This window comes from Scyliorhinus torazame, chromosome 1 (assembly GCF_047496885.1).
Source record: "Scyliorhinus torazame isolate Kashiwa2021f chromosome 1, sScyTor2.1, whole genome shotgun sequence".
Taxonomy (NCBI): domain Eukaryota; kingdom Metazoa; phylum Chordata; class Chondrichthyes; order Carcharhiniformes; family Scyliorhinidae; genus Scyliorhinus; species Scyliorhinus torazame.
In genome coordinates, this window is record NC_092707.1 from 11,212,450 (window position 1) to 11,226,022 (window position 13,573).

The 13,573-nt window shown below is 49.8% G+C and overlaps 1 protein-coding gene across 1 annotated transcript in view; it reads left to right on the forward strand.

The window, feature by feature from the left end:
- Positions 1-13,573, forward strand: part of noc4l (nucleolar complex associated 4 homolog) — an 81,212-nt gene that overhangs the window by 37,149 nt on the left and 30,490 nt on the right. The window contains exon 9 of the mRNA XM_072466982.1: positions 12,479-12,590. Within this exon, the coding sequence (XP_072323083.1) occupies positions 12,479-12,590 (112 nt within the window). The remainder of the gene's footprint in view (positions 1-12,478; positions 12,591-13,573) is intronic.

Consider the following 13,573-nt stretch of genomic DNA (forward strand, 5'->3'; position numbering starts at 1 on the left):
CAGGCAGTGCATTCCATGCCCCCACTACTCTCTGGGTAAAGAACCTACCTCTGATATCCCTCCTATATCTTCCACCTTTCACCTTAAATTTATGTCCCCTTGTAATGGTTTATTCCACCCGGGGAAAAAGTCTCTGACTGTCTACTCTATCTATTCCCCTGATCATCTTATAAACCTCTATCAAGTCGCCCCTCATCCTTCTCCGTTCTAATGAGAAAAGGCCTAGCACCCTCAACCTTTCCTCGTAAGACCTACTCTCCATTCCAGGCAACATCCTGGTAAATCTTCTTTGCACCTTTTCCAAAGCTTCCACATCCTTCCTAAAATGAGGCGACCAGAACTGTACACAGTACTCCAAATGTGGCCTTACCAAAGTTTTGTACAGCTGCATCATCACCTCACGGCTCTTAAATTCAATCCCTCTGTTAATGAACGCGAGCACACCATAGGCCTTCTTCACAGCTCTATCCACTTGAGTGGCAACTTTCAAAGATGTATGAACATAGACCCCAAGATCTCTCTGCTCCTCCACATTGCCAAGAACTCTACCGTTAACCCTGTATTCCGCATTCATATTTGTCCTTCCAAAATGGACAACCTCACACTTTTCAGGGTTAAACTCCATCTGCCACTTCTCAGCCCAGCTCTGCATCCTATCTATGTCTCTTTGCAGCCGACAACAGCCCTCCTTACTATCCACAACTCCACCAATCTTCGTATCATCTGCAAATTTACTGACCCACCCTTCAACTCCCTCATCCAAGTCATTAATGAAAATCACAAACAGCAGAGGACCCAGAACTGATCCCTGCGGTACGCCACTGGTAACTGGGATCCAGGCTGAATATTTGCCATCCACCACCACTCTCTGACTTCTATCGGTTAGCCAGTTCGTTATCCAACTGGCCAAATTTCCCACTATCCCATGCCTCCTTACTTTCTGCATAAGCCTACCATGGGGAACTTTATCAAATGCCTTACTAAAATCCATGTACACTACATCCACTGCTTTACCTTCATCCACATGCTTGGTCACCTCCTCAAAGAATTCAATAAGATTTGTAAGGCAAGACCTACCCCTCACAAATCCGTGCTGACTATCCCTAATCAAGCAGTGTCTTTCCAGATGCTCAGAAATCCTATCCTTCAGTACCCTTTCCATTACTTTGCCTACCACCGAAGTAAGACTAACTGGCCTGTAATTCCCAGGGTTATCCCTAGTCCCTTTTTTGAACAGGGGCACGACATTCGCCACTCTCCAATCCCCTGGTACCACCCCTGTTGACAGTGAGGACGAAAAGATCATTGCCAACGGCTCTGCAATTTCATCTCTTGCTTCCCATAGAATCCTTGGATATATCCCGTCAGGCCCGGGGGACTTGTCTATCCTCAAGTTTTTCAAAATGCCCAACACATCTTCCTTCCTAACAAGTATTTCCTCGAGCTTACCAATCTGTTTCACACTGTCCTCTCCAACAATATCGCCCCTCTCATTTGTAAATACAGAAGAAAAGTACTCGTTCAAGACCTCTCCTATCTCTTCAGACTCAATACACAATCTCCCGCTACTGTCCTTGATCGGACCTACCCTCGCTCTAGTCATTCTCATATTTCTCACATATGTGTAAAAGGCCTTGGGGTTTTCCTTGATCCTACCCGCCAAAGATTGTTCATGCCCTCTCTTAGCTCTCCTAATCCCTTTCTTCAGTTCCCTCCTGGCTATCTTGTATCCCTCCAATGCCCTGTCTGAACCTTGTTTCCTCAGCCTTACATAAGTCACCTTTTTCCTCTTAACAAGACATTCAACCTCTCTTGTCAACCATGGTTCCCTCACTCGACCATCTCTTCCCTGCCTGACAGGGACATACATATCAAGGACACGTAGCACCTGTTCCTTGAACAAGTTCCACATTTCATTTGTGTCCTTCCCTGCCAGCCTATGTTCCCAACTTATGCACTTCAATTCTTGTCTGACAACATCGTATTTACCCTTCCCCCAATTGTAAACCTTGCCCTGTTGCACGTACCTATCCCTCTCCATTACTAAAGTGAAAGTCACAGAATTGTGGTCACTATCTCCAAAATGCTCCCCCACTAACAAATCTATCACTTGCCCTGGCTCATTACCCAGTACTAAATCCAATATTGCCCCTCCTCTGGTCGGACAATCTACATACTGCGTTAGAAAAGCTTCCTGGACACACTGCACAAACACCACCCCATCCAAACTATTTGATCTAAAGAGTTTCCACTCAATATTTGCTTTACTGTGGGAGCAGGTAGTGGTGAGTATCATAATTGGAAATATTCTTGTGGACTTCTCTTTTCCTTTCAAATCAGCCTACCTCAGGTACCAGACTGTGATCAGCTTTATCCTCAAGTCGCTCTCCTGCTTTTGCCTGTGGAACATTAGTTTTTTAGAAAATAAATTTAGAGTACCCAATTCATTTTTTCCAATTAAGGGGCAATTTAGCGTGGCCAGTCCACCTACCCTGCACATCTTTGGGTTGTGGGGGCGAAACCCATGCAAACACGGGGAGAATGTGCAAACTCCACACGGACAGTGACCCAGAGCCGGGATCAAACCTGGGACCTCGGCGCCGTGAGGCAGCAGTGCTAGCCACTGGGCCACCGTGCTGCCCCTGTGGAACATTAGTTGATTCACATCTCTGCAAGTGGCCGAGCAGTTATTTTGAAAGTTTTAACGGTATTTAGAGCAGTAAACAGGATGTGTATTGCTGCAACATCACAGAACTCTGGTGGTGACTATATTGTAGTCACTGCGGAAAACAGATTAACGCTGGCGGTGTTATTGTCTTTTAAAGTTACTGTTTAAAAAAAAAAATTAACCTTTTATCAGTACTCGAAGTGGAGGAGTATTGAGGGCTGTGGAGAAAGAGGAGAGAGTTTTATTCTCTTTACTCTTTGATGGGATAAGGGTGTCTCTGGCAAAGAGCAATAGTTATCCATCTCGAAATGACCTTGAACTGAGTGCTTTTGTCGGCCAGTTTAGAGGGGGGCAGTTAGGAGTCAGCCACATTGCTGTGGGTCTGGAGTCACATGTAGGCCAGACCGGGTAAGGACGGCAGATTTCCTTCCCTAAAGGACATTAGTGAACCAGACGGGGTTTTTACGACAATCGACAATAGTTTCATGGTCACTGTCGTCGAGACTAGCTTTCCACTCGGGGTTTATTAATTGAATTTGAATTCCCCCAGCTGCTGCGGTAGGATTTGTGCCTCCCGGAGCATTGTCCTGGGCCTCGGGATTAATATTCCAATGACATTACCACCGTGTCACTGGCTCCCCATGATGTGAATGGGGCTAATTGAATATCTCTTTCCAGAGAGCGGATCCAGCTTCGATGTGAATGGGGCTAATTGAATAGCTCTTTCCAGAGAGCGGATCCAGCTTCGATGTGAATGGGGGTAATTGAATAGCTCTTTCCAGAGAGCGGATCCAGCTTCGATGGGCTGCATGGCCTTCCTTTTTGCTGCAAGATTCTAACGTCAAATTTCATCTTTGTCTCGCAAACCTCTTACTCCCCAAATCTCTCTAAGTAAGCCCATATCAAGGTGTTTGCTCGCTCTGCCAAGAGGGATCTGTAAATGTGGGATTAAGAATCTCCCATCCCTTTATATTGGGGCCAGTATGAGTGATAGAATGTCTCCACTTGTGTTACGTAAGGATATCAGATTCTAAATCCATTTACTGAGCGATGGGGCAGCACGGTAGCCTTGTGGATAGCACAATTGCTTCACAGCTCCAGGGTCCCAGGTTCGATTCCAGCTTGGGTCACTGTCTGTGCGGAGTCTGCACATTCTCCCCGTGTGTGCGTGGGTTTCCTCCGGGTGCTCCGGTTTCCTCCCACAGTCCAAAGATGTGCAGGTTAGGTGGATTGGCCATGATAAATTGCCCTTCGTGTCCAAAATTGCCCTTAGTGTTGGGTGGGGTTGCTGGGTTATGGGGATAGGGTGGCGGTGTTGACCTTGGGTAGGGTGCTCTTTCCAAGAGCCGGTGCAGACTCGATGGGCCGAATGGCCTCCTTCTGCACTGTAAATTCTATGATGATGATGATGATTATCCTCCTGGTGGTACAGGTTCAGCATCCCTTATCCGAAATGATTGGGGCCGAGTGGTGTATCGGAATTCAGAATATAGTGTGCATGTGCGGCGCGCGTTGGGATCTGCGCATGTACGGCGCGTGTTGGGATCTGCGCATGTGGGGTGCGTGTTGGGATTGCGCATGTGTGCCGCTTGTTGGGATCTGCGCATGTGCGGCGCGTGTTGGGATCTGCGCATGTGGGGTGCGCGTTGGGATCTGCGCATGTGTGCCGCTTGTTGGGATCTGCGCATGTGCAGCGCGTGTTGGGATCTGTGCATGTGCGTCGCGCATTGGGATCTGCGCATGTGCGTCGCGCATTGGGATCTGCGCATGTGGGGTGCGCGTTGGGATCTGCACATGTGTGGCGTGTTGGGATCTGCGCATGTGCGGCACACGTTGGGATCTGCGTGTGTGCAGCGTGTGTTGGGATATATGCATGTGCGGCACGCGTTTGGATCTGCGCATGAGCGGCGCGCGTTGGGATCTGTGCATGTGGGGTGCGTGTTGGGATCTGCGCATGTGCGGCGTGTGTTGGGATCTGCGCATGTGTGGCGCGCATTGGGATCTACGCATGTGCGGCGTGTGTTGGGATCTGCGCATGTGTGGCGCGCGTTGGGATCTGCGCATGTGCGGCGCGCGTTGGGATCTGCGCATGTGCGGCACGCGTTGGGATCTGCACATGTGCGGCGCGCGTTGGGGTCTGCGCATGTGGGGTGCGCGTTGGGATCTGCGCATGTGCGGCGTGTTGGGATCTGCGCATGTGTGGCGTGTGTTAGGATCTGCGCATGTGCGGCGCACGTTGGGATCTGCGCATGTGGCGTGCGTGTTGGGATCTGCACATGTGTGGCGTGTGTTGGGATCTGCGCATGTGCAGCACGCGTTGGGATCTGCGTGTGTGCAGCGCGTGTTGGGATATGTGCGTGTGCGGCACGCGTTGGGATCTGCGCATGTGTGGTGCGTGTTGGGATCTGCGCATGTGCGTCGCGCATTGGGATCTGCGCATGTGCGGCGCGCGTTGGGATCTGCGCATGTGGGGTGCGCGTTGGGATCTGCACATGTGTGGCGTGTTGGGATCTGCGCATGTGCGGCACACATTGGGATCTGCGTGTGTGCAGCGCGTGTTGGGATATGTGCGTGTGCGGCGCGCGTTGGGATCTGCGCATGAGCGGCGCGCGTTGGGATCTGCGCATGTGGGGTGCATGTTGGGATCTGCGCATGTGCGGCGTGTGTTGGGATCTGAGCATGTGTGGTGCGCGTTGGGATCTACGCATGTGCGGCGTGTGTTGGGATCTGCGTATGTGTGGCGCGCGTTGGGATCTGCGCATATGTGTTGCGCGTTGGGATTTGCGCATGTGCGGCACACGTTGGGCTCTGCACATGTGCGGCGCGCGTTGGGATCTGCGCATGTGGGGTGCGCGTTGGGATCTGCGCATGTGCGGCGTGTGTTGGGATCTGCGCATGTGTGGCGTGTGTTAGGATCTGCGCATGTGCGGCGCGCGTTGGGATCTGCGCATATGGCGTGCGTGTTGGGATCTGCACATGTGTGGCGTGTGTTGGGATCTGCGCATGTGCGGCACGCGTTGGGATCTGCGCATGTGCAGCGTGTGTTGGGATCTGCGCATGTGCGGCGCGCGTTGGGATCTGCGCATGTGGGGTGTGCGTTGGGATCTGCACTTGTGTGGCGTGTGTTGGGATCTGCGCATGTGCAGCGCGTGTTGGGATCTGCGTGTGTGCAGCGCATGTTGGGATATGTGCGTGTGCGGCACGCGTTGGGATCTGCACGTGGGTGGCACGCATTGGGATCTGCGCGTGGGCGGCACGCGTTGGGATCTGCGCATGTGAGGAACGCGTTGGGAACTGCGTATCGCCCGGGATGTCGTATGAGGAACGGTTGAGGATTCTGGGTCTGTACTCGGAGTTTAGAAGGATGAGGGGGGATCTTATTGAAACTTACAGGGAGCTGCGAGACCTGGATAGAGTGGACGTGGAGAGGATGTTTCCACTAGTAGGAAAAACTAGAAGCAGAGGACACAATCTCAGACTAAAGGGCCGATCCTTTAAAACAGAGATGAGGAGGAATTTCTTCAGCCAGAGGGTGGTGAATCTGTGGAACTCTTTGCCGCAGAAGGCTGTGGGGGCAAATCACTGAGTATCTTTAAGACAGAGATAGATAGGTTCTTGATTAATAAGGGGATCAGGGGTTATGGGGAGAAGGCAGGAGAATGGGGATGAGAAAATATCAGCCATGATTGAATGCTGGAGCAGACTCGATGAGCCGAGTGGCCTAATTCTGTTCCTATGTCTTATGGTCTTTTGGGAACCTCTCCTTGTGGGATTTCCCGCTGACAACCTCACGTTGGCACTCAAAATAAAAAGTGCGGATTTTGGAATTTTTCAGTTTTCGGAATTCTGGATAAGAGTTGCTCAACCTGTACTGCGATATCATTTCAGCGCCGTTAGTGTTGCCGTTTGTCATTTAGCGAATTTGGAAATATCAAGGGGCTGTGCTTGGATACAAATGTCCAGCTGTGAACAGCAGGAAGGTATCTTTTTTTAAAATAAATTTAGAGAACCAGATTATTCTTTTCCAATTAAGGGGCAATTTAGCGTGGCCACTCCATCTACCCTTCACATCTTTTTGTGTTGTGGGGTGGGACCCACGCTGACACTGGGAGAATGTTCAAACTCCACACGGACAGTGACCCGGGGCCGGGTTCGAATCCGGGTCCTCGGCGCCGTGAGGCAGCAGTGCTAACCGCTGCGCCACACTGCCACCCTGCAACAGCAAGGTATCGACTTATCCCACACAGTAACGATATCTTGCGAATCGCAGTAAATGCCTCCACAGAAGTGGAGGTGGATGGAAACCACACAAAAAGCCCGGAGTGAGAAAACTAGTCCTCAGGACCCGTGATAACCTCCTGACCCCCCTCACCCACTTCGCTTTGCCACGTTGTCCCAGCAGTCAGGCTTACAGCTGAAACCAGCTTTTCAGTTTTCCCTCGGGACCCGCTCGTTGTGACAGTGCTGGCAGTGTGTCAGACGGCATTCAGTCAGAATGGAACTTGATCGTGGTGACATAGAAGAAGCAAATGACTCGATGACCCGTGAGAATCAAACTTGTATGTTTCTTTTTATCGATAATGATAGTTAAAGGATGTCATTGTTCAGCCCTCAGCGTTGCCAGGCAGCACGACCATCAAAGTTAAATTGATCTATTTTTACAAGGGAATGAAGTGAACAAAGCTTTGCAGCCTCTTGAGTCACGGGGGTTGAAGTGTGGCGTGCTTGCCATTCAGTATGCTGTGTCCTTCACCATCGCTGGTGACTGAAGCTCAGAAATAACTGTAGAGTGAATCTCGGCGCGTTTGTGTAAAGCTGCGCTTCCTGTTATTGTAACACAGGTGGTGACGTAGTTTATATTGCAGAGAGTGCCACTGGTAAAACCCAGCCTCCAAGGTCATGAGGTTGGAGTTAAGTGTTGTGAAATTCCAATCTGGTGGCGTATAAAGAACCATACGGCACAGGAACAGGCCCTTCGGCCCTCCAAGCCAGTACCGGTCACGACACTAACCTTGGCCAAAACCCTCAGCACGTCCTTGTGCCGTATCCCTCTATAACCATCCCATCCATGTGTCAAGATGCCTTTTGATCTGCTTCCACAACCTCCCCTGGCAACGCAATCCAGGCACTCACCACCCACTGCGAGAAAAACCTGCCTCACACATCTCCTCTAAACTTTGCCCCACGGACCTTAAACCTATGCCCCCTGGTGACTGACCCCTCCACCCTGGGAAAGAGTGCCTGTCATCCACTCTACCCATGCCCCTCATAATCTTGTAGACCTCTTATCAGGTCACCCCTCAATCGCCATCTTCCTAATTGCGTGGCCAATCCTCCTAACCTGCACAACGCAGACACGGGGAGAAAGTGCAAACTCCGCACAGACAGTGAGCCAAGCTGGGAATCTAACCTGGGTCCCTGGGGCGGTGAAGCAACTGTGCTAACCACTGTGCTACCGTGCCCTGTAATGAAAACAGTCCGAGTCTGTTCAGCCTCTCTGCATAGCTAACACCCTCCAGACCAGGTGACATCCTGGTAAACCTCCTCTGCACCCTCTCCAAACCCTCCACATCCTTCTGGTAGTGTGCCGACCTGAATTGTACGCAATATTCCAAGTGCGGCCTTACCAATGTCCTATACAACTGTAGGATGACTTGCCAGTTTTTCTGCTCGATACCCCGTCCATTGAAGGCAAGCATTTCATATGCCTTCTTGAATACCTTGTCCACTTGTTCTGCCACTTTCCAGGGGCAGCACGCAAGTATAGTGGTTAGCACTATGGCTGCACAGTGTCAGGGTCCCAGATTCGATTCCCGGCGTGGATCACTGTCTGTGTCTGCACGTTCTCCCAGTGTCTGCGTGGGTTTCCTCCGGGTGCTCTGGTTTCCTCCCACAAGTCCCGAAAGACGTGCTTGTTAGGTAATTTGGACATTCTGAATTCTCCCTCCGTGTACCCGAACAGGTGCCGGAATGTGGTGACGAGGGGCTTTTCACAGTAACTTCATTGCAGCGTTAATGTAAGCCTACTTGTGACAATAAAGATGATTATTATTATTACTTTCAAAGATCTGTGCAAAGATCTCTCTGACTTTCTATATTCCTAAGAGCTTTGCCATTTATGGTATATTTCCCTTCTATGTTAGACCTACCAAAGTGCATTACCTCACATAGAACATAGAAAATACAGCACAGAACAGGACCTGCGGCCAAAGATGTTGTGCCGAACTTCTGTCCTAGATTAAGAACAAATTAATCTACACCCCATCATTCTACCGTAATCCATGTACCTATCCAATAGCCGCTTGAAGGTCCCTAATGTTTCCGACGCAACTACTTCCGCAGGCAGTGCATTCCATGCCCCCACTACTCTCTGGGTAAAGAACCTACCTCTGGCATCCCCCCTATATCTTCCACCATTCATCTTAAATTTATGTCCCCTTATAATGGTTTGTTCCACCCGGGGAAAAAGTCTCTGACTGTCTATCTATTCCCCTGATCATCTTATAAACCTCTATCAAGTCGCCCCTCATCCTTCTCCGTTCTAATGAGAAAAGGCCTAGCACCCTCAACCTTTCCTCGTAAGACCTACTCTCCATTCCAGGCAACATCCTGGTAAATCTCTTTTGCACCTTTTCCAAAGCTTCCACATCCTTCCTAAAATGAGGCGACCAGAACTGCACACAGTACTCCAAATGTGGTCTTACCAAGGTTTTGTACAGCTGCATCATCACCTCACGGCTCTTAAATTCAATCCCTCTGTTAATGAACGCGAGCACACCATAGGCTTTCTTCACAGCTCTATCCACTTGAGTGGCAACTTTCAAAGATGTATGAACATAGACCCCAAGATCTCTCTGCTCCTCCACATTGCCAAGAACCCTACCGTTAACCCTGTATTCCACATTCATATTTGTCCTTCCGAAATGGACAACCTCACACTTTTCAGGGTTAAACTTCATCTGCCACTTCTCAGCCCAGCTCTGCATCCTATCTATGTCTCTTTGCAGCCGACAACAGCCCTCCTCACTATCCACAACACCACCAATCTTCGTATCGTCTGCAAATTTACTGACCCACCCTTCAACTCCCTCATCCAAGTCATTAATGAAAATCACAAACAGCAGAGGACCCAGAACTGATCCCTGCGGTACGCCACTGGTAACTGGGCTCCAGGCTGAATATTTGCCATCTACCACCCCTCTCTTCTATTGGTTAGCCAGTTCGTTATCCAACTGGCCAAATTTCCCACTATCCCATGCCTCCTTACTTTCTGCATAAGCCTACCATGGGGAACCTTATCAAATGCCTTACTAAAATCCATGTACACTACATCCTCTGCTTTACCTTCATCCATGTGCTTGGTCACCTCCTCAAAGAATTCAATAAGACTTGTGAGGCAAGACCTACCCCTCACAAATCCGTGCTGACTATTCCTAATCAAGCAGTGTCTTTCCAGATGCTCAGAAATCCTATCCCTCAGTGCCCTTTCCATTACTTTGCCTACCACCGAAGTAAAAATAACTGGCCTGTAATTCCCAGGGTTATCCCTATTCCCTTTTTTGAACAGGAGCACGACATTCGCCACTCTCCAATCCCCTGGTACCACCCCTGTTGACAGTGACGACGAAAAGATCATTGCCAACGGCTCTGCAATTTCATCTCTTGCTTCCCATAGGATCCTTGGATATATCCCGTCAGGCCCGGGGGACTTGTCTATCCTCAAGTTTTTCAAAATGCCCAACACATCTTCCTTCCTAACTAGTATCTCCTCGAGCTTACCAGTCTGTTTCACACAGTCCTCTCCAACAATATGGCCCCTCTCATTCGTAAATACTGAAGAAAGGTACTCGTTCAAGACCTCTCCTATCTCTTCAGACTCAATACACAATCTCCCGCTACTGTCCTTGATCAGACCTACCCTCGCTCTAGTCATTGTAGCACGGTAGCATTGTGGATAGCACAAATGCTTCACAGCTCCAGGGTCCCAGGTTCGATTCCGGCTTGGGTCACTGTCTGTGCGGAGTCTTCACATCCTCCCCGTGTGTGCGTGGGTTTCCTCCGGGTGCTCCGGCTTCCTCCCACAGTCCAAAGATGTGTGGGTTAGGTGGATTGGCCATGCTAAATTGCCCATAGTGTCCAAAATTGCCCTTAGTGTTGGGTGGGGTTACTGGGTTGTGGGGATGGGGTGGAGGTGTTGACCTTGGGCAGGGTGCTCTTTCCAAGAGCCGGTGCAGACTCGATGGGCCGAATGGCCTCCTTCTGCACTGTAATTTCTATGAATTCTCATATTTCTCACATATGTGTAAAAGGCCTTGGGGTTTTCCTTGATCCTACCTGCCAAAGATTTTTCATGCCCTCTCTTAGCTCTCCTAATCCCTTTCTTCAGTTCCCTCCTGGCTATCTTGTATGTCTCCAGCGCCCTGTCTGAACCTTGTTGTCTCAGCCTTACATAAGTATCCTTCTTCCTCTTAACAAGACATTCAACCTCTCTTGTCAACCATGGTTCCCTCCCTCGACCATCTCTTCCCTGCCTGACATGGACATGCATATCAAGGACACGTAGTATCTGTTTGTCCGGATTAAACTCCATTTGCCGTTTCTCTGCCCAAGTCTCCAACCTATCCATGCCCTGCTGTATCCTCTGACAATCCTCAACACGATCTGCCACTCCCCCAACCTGGGTGTCACCCGCAAACTTACTAATCAGACCGGCTACATGGGTGAGCATTGTGAGGAATGACCACGGAGAGCACAGACAAATTGCCGGATTAACGGAGTGCTTCACCGTTGCCCTAGCCCACGAGTGACTCCAACCTCTCATTGCGTGATTAACTCTCGGTGCACTGGGAAGTGGCCCACATAAGCTGACTGGTTGGAGAAACAATTGATACAGTTTCAGCACAGCGGGGCGCCCGAGAAGGGCAGTGACTGTGGCACGGTTAGAGATGTAACAGGTTTTAACCAAATCTAGTTACAGGGAAGGTGTTCCACCCTATCACAGGCCTTTGCACTTTAAAAAAAATAATAATCTTTATTGTCACAAGTAGGCTTACATTAACACTGCAGTGAGGTTACTGTGAAAATCCCCTAGTCGCCACATTCCGGCACCTGTTTGGGTACACAGAGGGAGAATTCAGAATGTCCAATTCACCGAGCAAGCACGCCTTTCGGGACTTGTGGGAGGAAACCGGAGCACCCGGAGGAAACCCACGCAGGCACGGGGAGAACGTGCAGACTCCCCGCAGACAGTGACCCAAGCCGGCAATCGAACCTGGGACCCTGGCGCTGTGAAGCAACAGTGTTAACCACTCTGCTACCGTGCCGACCTTCTCATTTCTTCCACCTTTTCCCTGCCTCTGTACTTGCTTTCAACCTGATGAATCTCCCAATTCTGGTGAAATGTTAACCCTGTTTTTTGATCCTCGACATTTTAATTTTATGCTTGCAGCTGAAGGTTAAGAACTTTAGTCAGAGGTGCAGCACGGTGGCGTGGTGGGTTAGCACTGCTGCCTCACGGCGCCGAGGTCCCAGGTTCGATCCCGGCTCTGGGTCACTGTCCGTGTGGAGTTTGCACATTCTCCCCGTGTCTGCGTGGGTTTCACCCCCACGACACAAAGATGTGCAGGTCAGGTGGATTGGCCACCATAAATTGACCCTTAATTGGAAAAAAGAAATAAATGGGTACTCTAAATTTATTTTTTTTAATCACTCTGTCCAGAATCACACGGAGGTTTAGTGACAGTAAAGATTGGGATTCCGCGACAGAAATACTACTGAAGATTTGAAACCGCACTTTGTTTATTTAAACAGCTATCGACTAATCTTTACAAGAAGGTGCTGATGATTTTGCACGAGTCCATTTTGCCACACATGAGCAAGCCAACCCTGATGATTGATTTCCTTACGGCAGCTTACGAGATAGGTATGTGAAGAAGGATGTGGAGTACTGTCATCTTAAAGAAAACACAGTTCTGGCTGAGCGTCTCTTTATTTTCATTTCACTGGGGGCTTTACTGGTAAGACCAGCATTTATTGCCCGTCCCCAATTGCCCTCGAGAAGACAAACCATCTTCTTGAGCCGCTGCAGTCCCTGTGGTGTAGGTACACCCACAATGCTGTTGGGGAGGGAGTTCCAGGATTTTGACCCAGCGACAGTGAAGGAGCGGTGATATATTTCCAAGTATAATATAATATAGAATCTTTATTATTGTCACAAGTAGGCTTACATTAACACTGCAATGAAGTTACTGTGAAAAGCCCCTAGTCGCCACATTCCGGTGCCTGTTCAGGTACGCAGAGGGAGAATTCAGAATGTCCAATTCACCTAACAAGCACGCCTTTCCGGACTTGTGGGAGGAAACCGGACCACCTGGAAGAAACCCACGCAGACACGGGGAGAACGTGCAGACTCCACACAGATAGCGACCCAAGCCGGGAATCGAACCTGGGACCCTGGAGCTGTGAAGCAACAGTGCTAACCGCTGTGCTGCCCAACTCAGGGTGATGTCCAGTTTGGAGGGGGAACTTGCAGTTGATGTCCCCATGCTGTCCTTGCCCTCGGTGAGACACAGGGCTGTCACTGTGTGTCAGTGGTGGTGTGTTTGTTTAAGATGGTGGATGGGATGTTGACCAAGTGCACTGCTTTGATTGGAAGCAACGTTCACATCCTGATAATGGGGATCGACCTGCCCTGCCCAGTGTCTGATTATACAGTGGAATGGTTTGGAAATGTGACACTGTGCTCCCTTACATCCTGAATCACACCAAGCCCCCCTCCAACCAGGAACCCCTGTGTTCACTGCGATATTTCCCACATTATAACAGGGACGTCACTTCAAAAGTATATCACTGGCTGTAAAGGGCTTTGGGACGTACTGAGCTCATGAAAGGTGATCTGGAAATGGA